At 43.1% G+C, this 16,454-nt stretch overlaps 1 protein-coding gene and 1 non-coding gene across 2 annotated transcripts in view; one reads left to right on the forward strand and one right to left on the reverse strand.

Moving 5' to 3' along the window:
* ERICH6B (glutamate rich 6B) overlaps positions 1 to 16,454 on the reverse strand; it is a 102,103-nt gene that overhangs the window by 52,482 nt on the left and 33,167 nt on the right. The window contains exon 7 of the mRNA XM_075263135.1: positions 10,706 to 10,854. Within this exon, the coding sequence (XP_075119236.1) occupies positions 10,706 to 10,854 (149 nt within the window). The remainder of the gene's footprint in view (positions 1 to 10,705; positions 10,855 to 16,454) is intronic.
* On the forward strand, positions 11,844 to 11,925 carry TRNAS-CGA (transfer RNA serine (anticodon CGA)). The gene has a single exon. It is a non-coding gene; the product is annotated as a tRNA-Ser (tRNA).

A 16,454-nucleotide genomic window follows, 5' to 3' on the forward strand; every position in this document is an offset into this window, starting at 1 on the left:
AACAGCCTCTAGTCGCTTCCTGTAGCTTTTAATCAGTTCCTGGATCCTGGATAAAGGTATTTTGGACAAACAATTCAAGTTCAGTTAAGTTAGATGGTCGCCGAGCATGGACAGCCCGCTTCAAATCATCCCACAGATGTTCAATGATATTCAGGTCTGGGGACTGGGATGGCCATTCCAGAACATTGTAATTGTTCCTCTGCATGAATGCCTGAGGATTTGGAGCGGTGTTTTGGATCATTGTCTTGCTGAAATATCCATCCCCGGCGTAACTTCAACTTCGTCACTGATTCTTGAACATTATTCTCAAGAATCTGCTGATACTGAGTGGAATCCATGCGACCCTCAACTTTAACAAGATTCCCGATGCCGGCATTGGCCACACAGCCCCAAAGCATGATGGAACCTCCACCAAATTTTACAGTGGGTAGCATGTGTTTTTCTTGGAATGCTGTTTCTTTTTGGACGCCATGCATAACGCCTTTTTTTATAACCAAACAACTCAATTTTTGTTTCCAAAATGAAGCTGCCTTGTCCAAATGTGCTTTTTCATACCTCAGGCAACTCTATTTGTGGCGTACGTGCAGAAACGGCTTCTTTCTCATCACTCTCCCATACAGCTTCTATTTGTGCAAAGTGCGCTGTATAGTTGACCGATGCACAGTGACACCATCTGCAGCAAGATGATGCTGCAGCTCTTTGGAGGTGGTCTGTGGATTGTCCTTGACTGTTCTCACCATTCTTCTTCTCTGCCTTTCTGATATTTTTCTTGGCCTGCCACTTCTGGGCTTAACAAGAACTGTCCCTGTGGTCTTCCATTTCCTTACTATGTTCCTCACAGTGGAAACTGACAGGTTAAATCTCTGAGACAACGTTTTGTATCCTTCCCCTGAACAACTATGTTGAACAATCTTTGTTTTCAGATCATTTGAGAGCGGGCTGTCCATGTTCGGCGACCATCAAACTTAACTGAACTTGAATTGTTTTGTAGAAAGAAATGGTCCAAAATACCTTCATCCAGGATCCAGGAACTGATTAAAAGCTACAGGTAGCGACTAGAGGCTGTTATCTTTGCAAAAGGAGGATGTACTAAAGATTAATGTCACTTTTCTGTTGAGGTGCCCATATTTTTGCACCGGTCAAATTTTGGTTTAATGCATATTGCGCATTTTCTGTTAGTACAATAAACCTCATTTCAATCCTGAAATATTACTGTGTCCATCAGTTATTAGATATATCAAACTGAAATGGCTGTTGCAAACACCAAAATATTTAGAACTAAAAATGATTAAGATTAATAGGGGTGCCCAAACTTTTTCATAGGACTGTATCCAGCGTGCAGGAGGTGGTAATGTACCAGCCCCAGTTATAGGAGAGATCAGCCTCCTTAACAAAGAAAAAAGTGATCAGATGTCCCCAAAGGTCTCTTATGACCTTATGGGGACACCATCTGAAAAAAAAAAAATATAAAAAAATTAATAAAAAAGTTAAAAAATGTTTTTAAAATAAAATAATAATAATAATAATAATAATTATAATAAAAAAAGTAAAATAATACCCCAATAAAATGCCGTTATTAAAGGTTATAGCCCCTCCCCCGACAACTCCATATAAAATAATTACTGTAACGGAGAGGAAAAACTATTTTATAAAGTTTTTCAGTGACACTTTATGTTATTAAATAAAAAAAAATATAAAAAATGAAAACCAGACACAATTTCCTTCCTATTTTGTTTATATTTTCCCCGATATAAAAAAAATTAAAACACATTCGAAAATAAAAACAACATAAAAATAAAGCCCTATGCGTCCCCGAAAAAAGACTCAAAAATTAGTTGAATGAGACGTATGAGAAAAATGTTACAGCCCTCTAAACTGCACATACAAAATAAACCTAAAATGTGTCTGGTCCTGGACCATAAATTGGCCCGGTACTGAAGTGGTTAAAGGGGTTTTCCCATCTCAAGAATCTATATTGGTAGCTTAAGTAAATTGAAGAGTTTTCCTAAATATATTGCTTTAGAAATGCTGCTTTGTTTGTCTGCTATGTGAACTTATTCCTCCCATTGTGTACACAGCATTGCTATAACAACGGACCTGTGTTGCTTGCAGATTCTTGTACAGAACGGACTTAGTGTTATCTGTATGTTTACATAGAGAGACGATAGACCAGGCTTTAACAGCAAATTGCAATTAGCTGAGCTGATTGTCCTGCCGTCACTGAGAAAGTGACGTATGATTGTTGCTGACATATGAGTGACGCTGATTGCCCTGCAGTTACTCGGTGCAGGCAGGACAATCAGCTCAGCTAATTGCAGTTTGCTGTCAAAGCCTGGTATATCATCTCTCTATGTAAACACACAGATAACACTGAATCCGTTCTGTACAAGAATCTGCAAATTATCTGATCTGTATAAGTATTGTGATACCTCATAGTGTTGTTCAGCAGGCTGGGGTGGGGGGAGTGGTTGGGAGATCCAGGAAGTGAGAAGAAGAGACTGCAGGCAAAGCTGAAACAGTGAGATGGGAAACCCCTTTAACCCAGGGAATGCTTAAAAAAGAGAAAGATATGAATAATGTCTAGCCTGGAAGATTTACTATCATTTATGCTAAAAACTGGTGTAAGTGATAATTTTATATCAATGCCATCTCCTAGATGGTGCAGATTAGAGATTTTGGGGCACAGAGGGCAAAATTAGGCTCATCTCTACTCCGGGGCTCATGGGTTAACACTGGTATAGGTTCCCGAATGAGTTCACTGCCGTAAGAGGGCAGCAGTAGGAAATTATAGTGATGTTTTATTAATTATATTATGATACTTGTAAGTGAAATTCAAAGGTTTTACATAATCTCTCAGGAGAAAAACATGAATTAATATCCTCATAAAAATGTTATTTTTTGAATTTCTGCTAAATGTAATACTAATAGCTATGGACAACTATAAAATCATATATTATACAGGTGTCTTACTCCTTCAACTGTTATTTGAAGGTCATATTAGGATATTGTTAACTTAGATGGGAGACCACAGGGAAATATGTCACGCCTGTGTTTTAAGAGGGTTTATTGCCAAAATCCGTGGAGGTTAAAGGATCAAATCATTGCAAGGTCAACTACACTTTAATCTTCTGCTGTGATATCTCTTTACAATTAAGCAATTAAAATTAAATGAATATATTAATTATATGTGAAAGTGCTGGGACATGGAAGCGCTCCAGCCATTAATATTAACACTATAAATCTGTTAAATATGGAATCTATTTTTTTATTCAAAGTAAATCTAAGTTTAAGAATGCCTGTTCCAATGCAAAGTTGCTAGAGGAAGATAATTTTATATTGAATACATTAAAAGAAAGGTCAAAACTATAAAAAGAAGCAGTCTCATTAATTGTATTATTAATAATAATGTTGCACTTTTACAGCACTTTACACTAAAAGATTTCAAAGCAATTCAGAAACCAATTACACTTGATTAAAATGACATGGTTTACAGACTGAAAGGGCAACTGCAGAATATAGAAAATTTGCAATAATTTAAACAATTTTGAATATAGGAGGATTCCCAGAAAAAGTGGTGGCGCCCGGCTCCCCACATCAACCAATCAGCATCAAGCTTTCATGTTTTGCAGCAGACCAGTTTCAAATATAAGCAGTCACCTGATTGGTTCCTCTTTTTTTGTATTTCTTTAATAGCTCTGCCCCAATGTCTTTGGATAAGAGAGGCTCAACAATATTACCAGGGGAAGACTTGACTATAAGAAGGCCATGAGAATTGGATTTATTTCTGGATGCTGCTGTGCTTTTATTTGATGGGGATAGTAGCTCCAATTCTACCCTTAGTGTCAGTCCTCTTGCCCTAATAGTATTTCTAAGCTACTAGCTAGAAGAGATTAAGCATGCTACGTGGAGAACATCCTAATGTAATGAAGTCATCCTGACATGACATCCTCCTTAATGGGTGACCAATAGTGTTGAGCGAATAGTATTCGTCGAATACCTCGCCGGCATAGGAATGCGTGTAAACGGGCGAACACCAATCTTCAAAGCGTTTAACCCCTTGGTGTTCGGCTGATTACACGCATTCCTATGCCGGCGAAGTATTCGACGAATACTATTCGCTCAACACTAGTGACCATCAACTTTGCTAAAACCCCTGTCAATTGTCTGACAATGGCAGGTAAAGCTTTGGGTGGCTGGAACAAAGGAAATGTGCTATTTAGAGATGAGAGAGTACTGTTCGGATCATCCGATCCGAACAGCACGCTCCATAGAAATGAATGGATGCACCTGGTACTTCCGCTTTGACGGCGGCCGGCCGCTTAACCCCCCGCGTGCCGGCTACGTCCATTCATTTCTATGCGAGCGTGCTGTTCGGATCGGCTGATCCGAACAGTACTCGCTCATCTCTAGTGCTATTATATCGTGGTCATGCAAATATATAGTATCTATCCACTCTGGCTTATAGGAGTATATACTGAGCAGATGGAAGTTGTTCAGTGTAGACAAATGAAATATAAGACAAAGTTGTATAGAGGATATGTACAGTCCTATGAAAAAGTTTGGGCACCCCTATTAATCTTAATCATTTTTAGTTCTAAATATTTTGGTATTTGCAACAGCCATTTCAGTTTGATATATCTAATAACTGATGGACACAGTAATATTTCAGGATTGAAATGAGGTTTATTGTACTAACAGAAAATGTGCAATATGCATTAAACCAAAATTTGACCGGTGCAAAAGTATGGGCACCTCAACAGAAAAGTGACATTAATATTTAGTAGATCCTCCTTTTGCAAAGACAACAGCCTCTAGTCGCTTCCTGTAGCTTTTAATCAGTTCCTGGATCCTGGATAAAGGTATTTTGGACAAACAATTCAAGTTCAGTTAAGTTAGATGGTCGCCGAGCATGGACAGCCCGCTTCAAATCATCCCACAGATGTTCAATGATATTCAGGTCTGGGGACTGGGATGGCCATTCCAGAACATTGTAATTGTTCCTCTGCATGAATGCCTGAGGATTTGGAGCGGTGTTTTGGATCATTGTCTTGCTGAAATATCCATCCCCGGCGTAACTTCAACTTCGTCACTGATTCTTGAACATTATTCTCAAGAATCTGCTGATACTGAGTGGAATCCATGCGACCCTCAACTTTAACAAGATTCCCGATGCCGGCATTGGCCACACAGCCCCAAAGCATGATGGAACCTCCACCAAATTTTACAGTGGGTAGCATGTGTTTTTCTTGGAATGCTGTTTCTTTTTGGATGCCATGCATAACGCCTTTTTTTTATAACCAAACAACTCAATTTTTGTTTCCAAAATGAAGCTGCCTTGTCCAAATGTGCTTTTTCATACCTCAGGCAACTCTATTTGTGGCGTACGTGCAGAAACGGCTTCTTTCTCATCACTCTCCCATACAGCTTCTATTTGTGCAAAGTGCGCTGTATAGTTGACCGATGCACAGTGACACCATCTGCAGCAAGATGATGCTGCAGCTCTTTGGAGGTGGTCTGTGGATTGTCCTTGACTGTTCTCACCATTCTTCTTCTCTGCCTTTCTGATATTTTTCTTGGCCTGCCACTTCTGGGCTTAACAAGAACTGTCCCTGTGGTCTTCCATTTCCTTACTATGTTCCTCACAGTGGAAACTGACAGGTTAAATCTCTGAGACAACGTTTTGTATCCTTCCCCTGAACAACTATGTTGAACAATCTTTGTTTTCAGATCATTTGAGAGCGGGCTGTCCATGTTCGGCGACCATCAGACTTAACTGAACTTGAATTGTTTTGTAGAAAGAAATGGTCCAAAATACCTTCATCCAGGATCCAGGAACTGATTAAAAGCTACAGGTAGCGACTAGAGGCTGTTATCTTTGCAAAAGGAGGATGTACTTAAGATTAATGTCACTTTTCTGTTGAGGTGCCCATATTTTTGCACCGGTCAAATTTTGGTTTAATGCATATTGCGCATTTTCTGTTAGTACAATAAACCTCATTTCAATCCTGAAATATTACTGTGTCCATCAGTTATTAGATATATCAAACTGAAATGGCTGTTGCAAACACCAAAATATTTAGAACTAAAAATGATTAAGATTAATAGGGGTGCCCAAACTTTTTCATAGGACTGTATAACAGTGCATATGAGCATGTGTAAGTACCATTGAGGTAGCCATACAATGTCTATAGGGCCCCTGAAGAAAGGGTATGCAGCCCTGGATTAACTTATCCACAGCATAAGGCTTCCCAATACAGAAAAATGGCATTGTTAGCAAACAAGGGGGTGGAAAATTGGCCCAATTCTAGCATATAATATTGCAGCAATTCATAGTATTGCATAACAAGTCACGTAGTTACGGCTTCTTGTCTATCTAGTAAATACCGAAGCCTCTCATTGTAAGCAGTGCACAGGAGCGCTTTATAATAACCTTCATTGTTAAATATTTTATATACTGCAGGAGCTCCTGGAAAGCCCTCTAGGAGAATAGGATTAAGGAGCACTCATAAAATAAAGTGAATATACTATGCATTCATTCTTCAGAACAGCAGAGAAAGAAATAGTACTAAAAATATTATTACCAAAGCATTTTATTTTCAGAAGCTCAGTGTGATCCGCACATTAAAAATGAAAAACTCTGGTCTAAAGGGAATGAACTAGTCTTAGTCGGTTATTTACTGCCTCCTGACCCCAGGGACATATAAAATGTGTCACTCTGACCCAATCTGTTTGATTTACCTTAAGTATGAAGGTTGTGAACAAGCAGAAGAATTCATATTTTATGTACTCAGTTAAAATATTCCTCTGCCCATAGTATAGAAATCTTTTTTATTGTCTCAATCTACAGTGATACTGACACAGGGGGCCATATGAAATATCATCAAATCAGGAAAGCGAGAACAGAAGCACGGCCCCCAAAACAACTAGTACATCTTTCATATCTAAGTGTGGTGTGTGGCATTTGAAATAACCTTCTATCGCTCATAGAGACACTTTTTTATGACAAGCTGGCTGTAGATTCATTGTGTAGAGAACTCCGCAGGTCTGAACCCATGAAGATTCTTTTCTGAAGACAGAATGCTATAGAAAAGACATTTCTTCAAGCATATATACACAGCATGCGGCAGTTGGGAAAAGTTGGCGGTCACACCAGGCCTTATCTGAGGATTCAAAGTTCTCAGCAACTTGACTGAACCTAAGTTATAGTGAAATTTGTAAAATTTGTATGTAAAAAGTTAACCATACACATTAGGTGAAGTTTGGCCGAATCAGTAAGACCAGTTGACCAGCTTATATGTATGGTATCTTCATTTGATACAAATGACGGGAGAAAAGGATTACACATGTTGAGTTTCAGATGTTGCAGATTTTGTTGTGGTTTTTTAAGCCAAAGCCAGGAGTGGATTGAGCAGAAGGGAGAAGTATAAGAACTTTATATATATCTCCCATTTTTCTTGTAGTCATTCTAGGCTTTGGCTCAAAAAAACGCAACAAAATCTGCAAGAAAAAAAAGCTGCATTTCCGCAGCCCCACGTTGCAGAAACGCAGCAAAAAAGCCGCAGCGTAAAAAAACACAGAGAAAATGCTGCATTTTCTGTCGCGGAAAAAAACGCGCATGTACATGCGTTTTTCAGTTTTGTGCTGCGGAAATTCATGAGTTTTATATTGAGTGTTTCATTGCTTTTTTTCTCGAGTTTCTCATGTGCAATAAAGGTAATTAAAAGGCTATGTTGAAAATCCTAAGGAATTATGGTCCTCTGTTATTTAGGTTGGGGCCCCACGGGCCGGAAATGCTGCGGGGAAAAATTGTGGCGTTTTACAGTACTTGCAAAGTGGATGGGATTCATGCGAATCCAATGCCTACTTTGCGGAAAAAATCCCAGTGCGGACACGCTGCTATCGTCGTGGTTTTGAAAATCGCAGCATGTCAGTTATATCTACGGATACGCCGGCAGCTTTTCCGTAGATATAATTATAACAGAAAGTCAGTGGAGGAAAACTCTGTTGAAAGCAAAACAATGAGTTTATGTCTGCGGGTTTTGATGCTTTTCTGAGGCGTTTCTGCGGAGTTTCCGCAACATATTTATCATGTTGCGTTTGTGCTGCGGTTTTCACACTGTCCATAGAAATCTATGCAGGGAAAAACTCAGCGTTTCCGCAACTATAATTGACATGCTGCGTTTTTCAAAAACGTGAACATTTTTCAAAAACGCAGCTTTTCCGCAGAGGTTTTTTCCGCAGTGTCTCCTGACTCCAGACATCATGCATTAAATGGATAATAGTTCTCTTGAACGGTTGTACTACATTTCCCCTATAGCCAAGTTGGCTTTCAGTATCTCATGATACAACCATTTTGAACAAATTGTCTGTATTATATCTTAATAAGGTGTAAATGGAGTCTGTCTCCAGAACACAGCATATCAAGCCGACCCACAGATAGGTTAGTGTCACTTGAATAAAGTGCTGATTTCCCCTTGTGTATCGATGCTTCCATTGCTAAGATATCCCTATGATGTTTTTGGTGCATTGGCTGTATCCTTATTGGTTTAAAGTGTTGATTTGCATATTGGCAAAAAAATGATAACTTGGCAATGGAGGTACCAAATCACAAGGGGAAAACACTGGCCATAGGTGACTATGACCTATCCAACTGCTGGGTTATGGAGGCAGACCCCTTTTATTACATTATAAAACATTATTATGCAACCCTTTAATACATGTGATTTAATTCACAATGTTCTGTGGGTAAATTGTTTGCTGAATACTATTGTGGAGTATGTGAAGTTTAATAAAAGTATACCTCTCTATTTTCATGGGTTCATGAAGGATCAGCCCTGTCAGACTCATCTGATCAGCTTCTATGAGGAGGTATATACTAGACAGGACCTGGGTGAGGCGGTGGACATCGTATATCTTGATTTTTCAAAGGCATTTGATAATGTACTGCATAGCTTTGGTACATAAAACGAGAATTCTCAGACTGTAAGTGGATAAGTAACCATCTCAGTCATAGAAAACTGTGGGTTATCAACAGTCCATAGTCAGCCTGGGTCACCATTACTACTTGGGTTCCTTAGGGGTTAGTATTGGACCCTGTTCTTTTTAATAAGATAAGATAAGATAATCCTTTAATAGTCCCACAGTGGGGAAATTTCAGCATGTTATAGCGTTCCTTCTCACACTTGGGGTGAAGCAGACGGTCACTTACAGTGCTGCCAAGTCCCATCAGGGTCCCATACATGGGGTGGGATTTGTTCTCCCGCATGGAGGTCACCACAGACAGTGTCCTTCTGTCACCCACCACCTGTACTGAGTCCAGGGGCTCCCCAGGACAGAGCTGGCCCTTCTGATCAGCCTGTCAAGTCTATTTCTGTCCCTGGTTGATATACTGCTCCCCCAGCAGGCCACACCGAAAAAGATGGCTGAAGCAACCACAGAGTTGAAAAAGGCCCTAAGAAGTGGCCCCTGGACTCCGAAGGCCCTGAGCAGGTAGAGTCTGCTGTGGCCCTTTCTGTGCAGCGCCTCCAGGTGATCAGCCCAGTCTAGTTTATTATTGAGGAGCACACCCAGGTACTTATAGGTCCTGACTATCTCAATGCATGTTCCTTGGATCTCCACCGGGGTCGGAGCACCCCAGAGGTTTATAAATAATTTTGTAGAAAGTTTTCACAGGAAAATATTTTTTTTGGTAGATGAATAGTACAAGAGAGATTAATAGCTGTGTGATGTCCGTTTTTTTAATGGACGTCACACAGGAGAATTTAATTCAATGTCAGTAAATGGGAGCTATTCACATCACCGTTATCTTCCATTGTCACAGACCATCAAAATATAGGTCTTGTGCTAATTTTGACTGTTTTCACGGATCCTTCCATACATGCAAATGTATGGGGAATCCGTGAAAGCGGGTGCAAGACGGCCATGAAAAACATCCATTTTTTACATCCGTTTTACACTTCTGTCGTCTGAATGTAGCCTAAGTTGAAAGTACCCACCAGTGACAGGCAGCTGCTGCTAAGGCAAATAGAATCATGAGGTGCATGAAAGGTGACACAGTTGTGCCACCATACAAATCACTTGTCAGAGCGCCCATGGAATATTGTGTATGGTTTTGGGGCACCTGAACAGAACAAAGATGTCACAATTCTTGGGCTAGTTTCACCAGATTAGAGTCGGGAAATAATTTTTAACTTAATTTATGAAAAAATTGGCCTCCACTTTATAAGATTTTTGTCTTCTTCTGGATCAACACTACAGGATAATAGGCTGAATTGAATGGATTGATGAGTATTTTCAGCCTAACAAACTGTATCTTTTATTACCATCTCTTTTTACTGGAATTGAATGAGAGAATTTTTTCTTACATTCTTACATGCGGAGGCTTTTGGATTCAGTCAGAAAATATAGCAGAGAAGCCTAATAAATCTGACAGAATGTGATCTGCTTCTTAGTATAAAACACGTAGCTCTCATATGGAGCAGTATGACGTCTGCCTGACACTGCCTAGCATTGATAATGTCATCTAAAGCCGTATTCTGGTTTAGGAAAAACATTTTATATATTCATTTACAGACAATCCTTTGATTTCAGTGCGAATAGTGTAATATTTCATTTTGGTGACGGCGCTGTAGGGGAACTGATCATTTACAACCAAGTTCCCCAAGTTCTGCTGAGGGTAAGATATTGTAGTTTTAATATTACTTACGTTTATTATGTCATTGTCCACAATTGAAAGAAAATAGTTGTCAATGTTGTGGGTTTGATCAGAAGATGAATTAGTTGATTGTACGTTGCTTGTGATAGTGTCATTTGTTGATGCCAGAGTAAAAGATATTTTCTCCATTAAAAAAAGAGCTAAAATAAAAATGAATACAATATGAATTTAATGAGTTATTACATTTTAGTCATATATACTGTTTTCCTCATTTATAAGTACTTTTCTCAATCCATATTGCCTTCTACCTGTAATAAATTTACTATACCACCCTAAATCTGTAACACGTATTCCCTGTCGTCCTCAACAGCGGCACAATGTGGGGTATTTCTGCCCCTGTGTGCTGGTAGGACAGGCGGATATTTAATTAGCCAATCAAATGCGTGGCAGGCCCTATAAGAGGGCACAAGAACCTCCCCTCTGCGTGTTTTTTTCTGTCCTGTGTGGACAGAGGACAGGTGGGAGGACTTGTGTCCTCTTTGAGAAGCTCAGCAGGATCACTCACCTCCTGAGCGGTTGTTTTCTTCTTGTCACCTTCTGTGCCCTGCGGGGAGAAGGTGCTTGTTAGCCATGTGTGGCTACCCCCCTCTATCCCCCCTGCCCCCCCTCTCCTCCGCTCCCCTGCTCCTTGTGACTTACCTGACATTTTGGTGAGAGTCCGGGGACTCCGCATGCCGCCTCTGGTGGCCGCGCGGACTGCCGGCGGGTGGAACCACACTATTGTGTATCCTGTTCCCCGCCGGCCGCTGTAAGCGCGCACTTCCGGTTTCGCCGGAAGTATCATAGCGCCATGGCAACGGCCTGGCGCTGGCGGCCGCTCACTCAGGGAAGATTCAGGCCTTATTAAAGGCCGGAAAAGACGGGGAGATGTGGGGGTAAGTGCCCGTGTTAAGGGCCTCTTGGTGGGGGGGAATGTATATCTTTGCAGACTCCTGATTACAGGGTTAGTTGTCTGGGCAGGTTGCCTCACCTGCTTTGATTGTGGCTCCGCCCACTTCCAGCCGGCCAGAATTAAGAGGCTGGCTGGCCTGGTGTCAGAGACCTTCCTGCAGTATCTGCTGAAGGCGTGCGATTGTGGTGTTCATTGATCTTGAACTCTTTTCCAGTTTGCAAACTTTATTGGGAACCGGCTGTGATGGCCGAGTGGTTAAGGTTTTGGACTCGAAATCCAATGGGGTCTCCCCGCACAGGTTCAGATCCTGTTCACAGCGCCAGCCCGGCTAGCTCAGTCGGTAGAGCATGAGACTCTTAATCTCAAGGTCGTGGGTTCGAGTCGCACGTTGGGCGCCAAGTCACCTCTCTGTCCGGTCTACAGGACCTGGTAAGATTTACCCTTTTTTTTTAAAAGCTGGTATGATGTCATGGTGACAGTGTTGCATGGTCTATTATCTCTCTCTGTAGGATATGTCATCCTCTACTACCCCTCCTGGGGATGGTAGGAGGAAAACCTCTTCCAAGAGGAAACATCTTTCCTGCTTCGATTGCGACACACCGCTCCCTGATGGTAGGTAGCGGCTTGAAAGGTTGTGCCCTGCGGGGTACTACTGGTCCTATAACTTGCCTATTTTCAGGCTATGAGTGGGCCCATTGTCGCGGGTGCAGAGGTCCTCCACCTGTGGAGCCCTCTCCCAGAGATATGATGCATGGGTCAAGGAGATGGTGAGTTTGGGCATCGCTTGGGTAAATAGTTTTTCCCTTGCTTGTACTCTCCTTTTTGTTTTGCAGGATGATTCCCTCAAAGGGATCCATTGCACCTTGTCTCAGCTCACGAGGAGACCATGCTCTGAGCTCCGTTCCTCGTCTCTCCCCCCCCCCTTGTAACACCTGCGGGTGGCAGAGGATGATTCCTCCGAGGACGACTCAGTTATTCCAGCAGAACTGCGTTCCATTATGAACAAACGGGCAGGCTGCTGAAGTCCATCCGGTCTACAGTGGGCCGAGATGTTGACGGGGAAGCCTCCACGTCTGCCTCTGGGGGACATATTGCCTTCCATGCGGACGCCACGCTGACCGACCTTATGGTGCAGCAGTGGAAACAGCCAGAGAAAGGACATTCGCTTTCCAGGATCTTCAAGAGTTTGTTTCCTATTAACACTACCCAGTGGGATTCCTGGGGGCCTCCCCCGAAGGTGGATTTGGCCGTAGCAAAGCTGTCCCGCAGAACCCTGGTGCCCTTGGAAGATGGTTCAAATCTTCAGGACCCTCTGGATCATAGGGCGGACTCCGTTCTGAAGAAGGTCTACTCAGCTTCCTCCGCGCAAGCCTCTGTGGCCATAGCCTCCTCTATGGTTGGTGACTTTTTGCGCAACCGCTTAGCCGCCTTGGAGCGGGATATAGACTTGGGCGTAGACAGAGATGAGATTCTGGCCTCTATGAAAAGAGTTCATAGGGCTGCAGATTATTTGGCGGAATCCTCCTGCCATCAATTTAAAATCTCCGCCAAATCTATGGCGTTGTCTACTGCGGCCCGTAGACCCCTTTGGCTAAAGCCTTGGCGGGCAGATTTTGCGTCTAAAGCAGCACTCTGTGCTCTCCCCTTTGAGCCGGGAAGGGTGTCTGGCCAAAGCTTAGACGCCATTATGGAGGGATTAGCTGAAGGTAGGGGAAGGTCCCTACCTCAAGCATCCAGGGGCAGACGTGCTCCCCCTAGAGGCAGAGGTTCTTCCTCTAATTATAGACGCCCTTCCCAACAACGGCGTTTTAGATATCGCCCTAGGGGAGCTGGTCGTGGCGCTTCCAAGGAGGACACCAAGAGGAAGCCTGAGTTTTGACGTGGGGCAGCTCCCTGTGGCCCCCCTTCCTGTGGGTGGACGTCTTTCCTCCTTTTCCAGAGCATGGTTCACCCATGTCCAAGACCCATGGGTGTTGAAGATCATACAACACGGGTATCACATCGACTTTCATCTTCCACCTCCAGATCGGTTCGTTTCCACCCAAACTCTTCCACCTTCTCAGCAGGCCAGTCTAGAAGCCTTGGTTGCCGAATATGTTACCAAGGGCGCCCTGGAGAAGGTACCAGCCTCAGACCTCAGTCTGGGAGTCTACTCCCCCGTCTTTCTGGTCCCCAAGTTCACCGGGGGCTGGAGGATGATAATAGATCTGAGGTACCTCAATCGGTTTATCAGGAAGAGGTCATTTCGAATGGAAACCGTGGATTCCGTGGCTGTGTTTCTTCAGCCAGGAGAGGTGATGGTTACCCTCGATTTGAAGGACGCCTATCTACATGTCCCCATTGCTCATTTCCACAGGAAGTTCCTCAGGATTGCCGTCGCTATGGCCGGCCACAGGGAGCACTATCAATTCACAGCTCTGCCATTCGGCATCACATCCGCCCCACTGGTATTCACCAAGGTGATTTCTCCGGTCGCCGCGGCCCTCAGACTTCAGGGTCTTTTCATCGTCCCTTATCTAGACGACTGCCTACTGAAAGCTCAGTCTCCTGCTGCCCTCCTCCAGCAGCTCAACCTTGCCATCAACTTCCTACAGGAGTTAGGATTATCAATTGGGAGAAGTCCGAAATCGTTCCATCCACCTGAAGAAAATTCCTCGGATTTATAGTGGATTCAGAAGCGATGCAGATCTTCCTCTCCAGTCCAAGGAAGGAAAGAATCCAAGCCAGTGCACGATTCCTATTGCGCACTCGGCAGGTAACCATCTGGACCGCCATGAGAGTCCTGGGCCTGATGTCATCCTCGGCCAGGGCGGTGCCTTGGACTTTATGGCATTTGCGTCCCCTGCAGATGGAAGTGTTGAGAACCTGGAACAGGTCTCCACGGGGATTGCACAAGAAGATCTGCCTTTCTCCCGCTACCCGTCTTTCCCTCAGATGGTGGATACACCTGAAAGACGGAAGGTCCACGGTCCCGACAGTGTGGACCCTGTTGACAACAGATGCATCCCAGTGGGGATGGGGAGCCCATTGTCAAGACAAAACTGTACAAGGACGATGGAGATGTCCGGAGCTGGGGTCATCCAATCTCAAGGAACTCAGAGCAGTGTACCTGGCCCTAGTACACTTTGCCCCAGAATTGAAAGGCAAGTCTGTCAAAAACCGGTCAGACAATATGACGGTGGTAGTCTATATAAACAAACAAGGGGGCACCAGGTCACCAACCTTGCTGAGAGAGACGAATCTCATATTTGCCTAGGCGGAGAAGAATCTGGTCCAGTTATCCGCTGTTCACATAAAGGGCTCCCTGAACATAGTAGCGGATCAGCTGAGTCAGGGTATTACCGTATCAGGAGAATGGTCTCTCAATCCAGACGTATTTCAACAGATCGTCCAGAGATGGGGTCTCCCGGAGGTCGATCTTATGGCTACCCGACTCAACGCCAAGGTGGGGACCTTCTGCTCTCTGTACCAGGAGGACAATCCCTTGGCGGTGGATGCCCTGTCCATCCCATGGAGGTTCAGGCTGTTTTACATATTCCCTCCAATTCCAATCATACCGAAGGTATTGATAAAAATAAGACAGGACCAAGCCTCGGGAATAGCCATAATCCCGTTCTGGCCAAAAAGGGCTTGGTTTGCTCAGCTCATACAAATGAGTCAGGGCATATATTGGAGGCTTCCCCCACTCCCAGACCTGGTAACCCAAGGAGAGCTGAGATGCCAGGATCTGAGGAGACTCAACCTGACAGCCTGGAGGTTGACCAGTCCCTATTGAGAAATAGAGGACTGTCACAAGCCGTCTTGAAGACTGTGAAGCATGGGATTTTTTCAAAAAAACAATCGGACCTTGATTGATGAAAAGAATCCAAGGAGTTTATTTCAGGAAGTCCAGTTTTAACAAAAAAAATAATTCTTCAGAAAATTTCCATAATGCATACAACAAACACCTTGTACCTCAGGCTGCTGTAGTCTCACAAACAATTCATCATGTGAACTTCACCAACACACACCCAGCTTTCTGGGAATTGGAATCATTTTATACCTTAGACATTTCCCATAATACTCTGCAGTTTTCCCTATAAAACCCTGGAGTTGCTGCAGACTTGCCTCTTATAAGATCAGGGCGGACACACCCAGTGCAACTCCACTACTGCAGGTAAATATACAAAAAACACTTTATAAATCCATGTTAATGTGAACAGTTCCTTAGTGTTAGTATATGGTTCCCAGATGGTAAGACAAGAAATAGTAGGAAAATAGAGCATTAGGTGGCCAGCCTAATGAGGAAAGAAAGAAATAAGAAGCAGTAATAGAACATTCACACAGAGATATTACCAGATCTGGGGACTTATGTACCACCACTAAGGTTACAAAGAAGAAATCACATGGAAACATAACACAAAATAGTTTACCTCTTCACATTCCTCCCCCCTTAAGAAGAAGCTTGTCCTTCTTCAGACAGCTTTCACTTCAGCACCATACCTAGACAAATGATCGGCATTTTGGTGCTTGGACCCTGACCGATGTTGTATCTCAAATTTAAATGGCTGTAATGCTAAATACCATCTAGTTATTCTGGCATTTTTGTCCTTCATGGTATGAATCCAAGTGAGGGGATGATGATCCGTCACTAAAGTAAACTCTCTTCCTAATAAATAATAGCGTAATGCCTCCAATGCCCACTTTATCGCCAGCCCTTCCTTCTCGATTGTAGAATACTTTTGTTCACGGGGAAAAAGTTTCCTACTTAGATAAAGAATAGGGTGTTCCTCACCATTAATCTCTTGACTCAGGACTGCCCCAAGTCCCACCTCAGATGCATCCGTCTGTACAATAAATGGTTTGTCA

Source organism: Leptodactylus fuscus, chromosome 2 (assembly GCF_031893055.1).
Source record: "Leptodactylus fuscus isolate aLepFus1 chromosome 2, aLepFus1.hap2, whole genome shotgun sequence".
Classification (NCBI taxonomy): Eukaryota; Metazoa; Chordata; class Amphibia; order Anura; family Leptodactylidae; genus Leptodactylus; species Leptodactylus fuscus.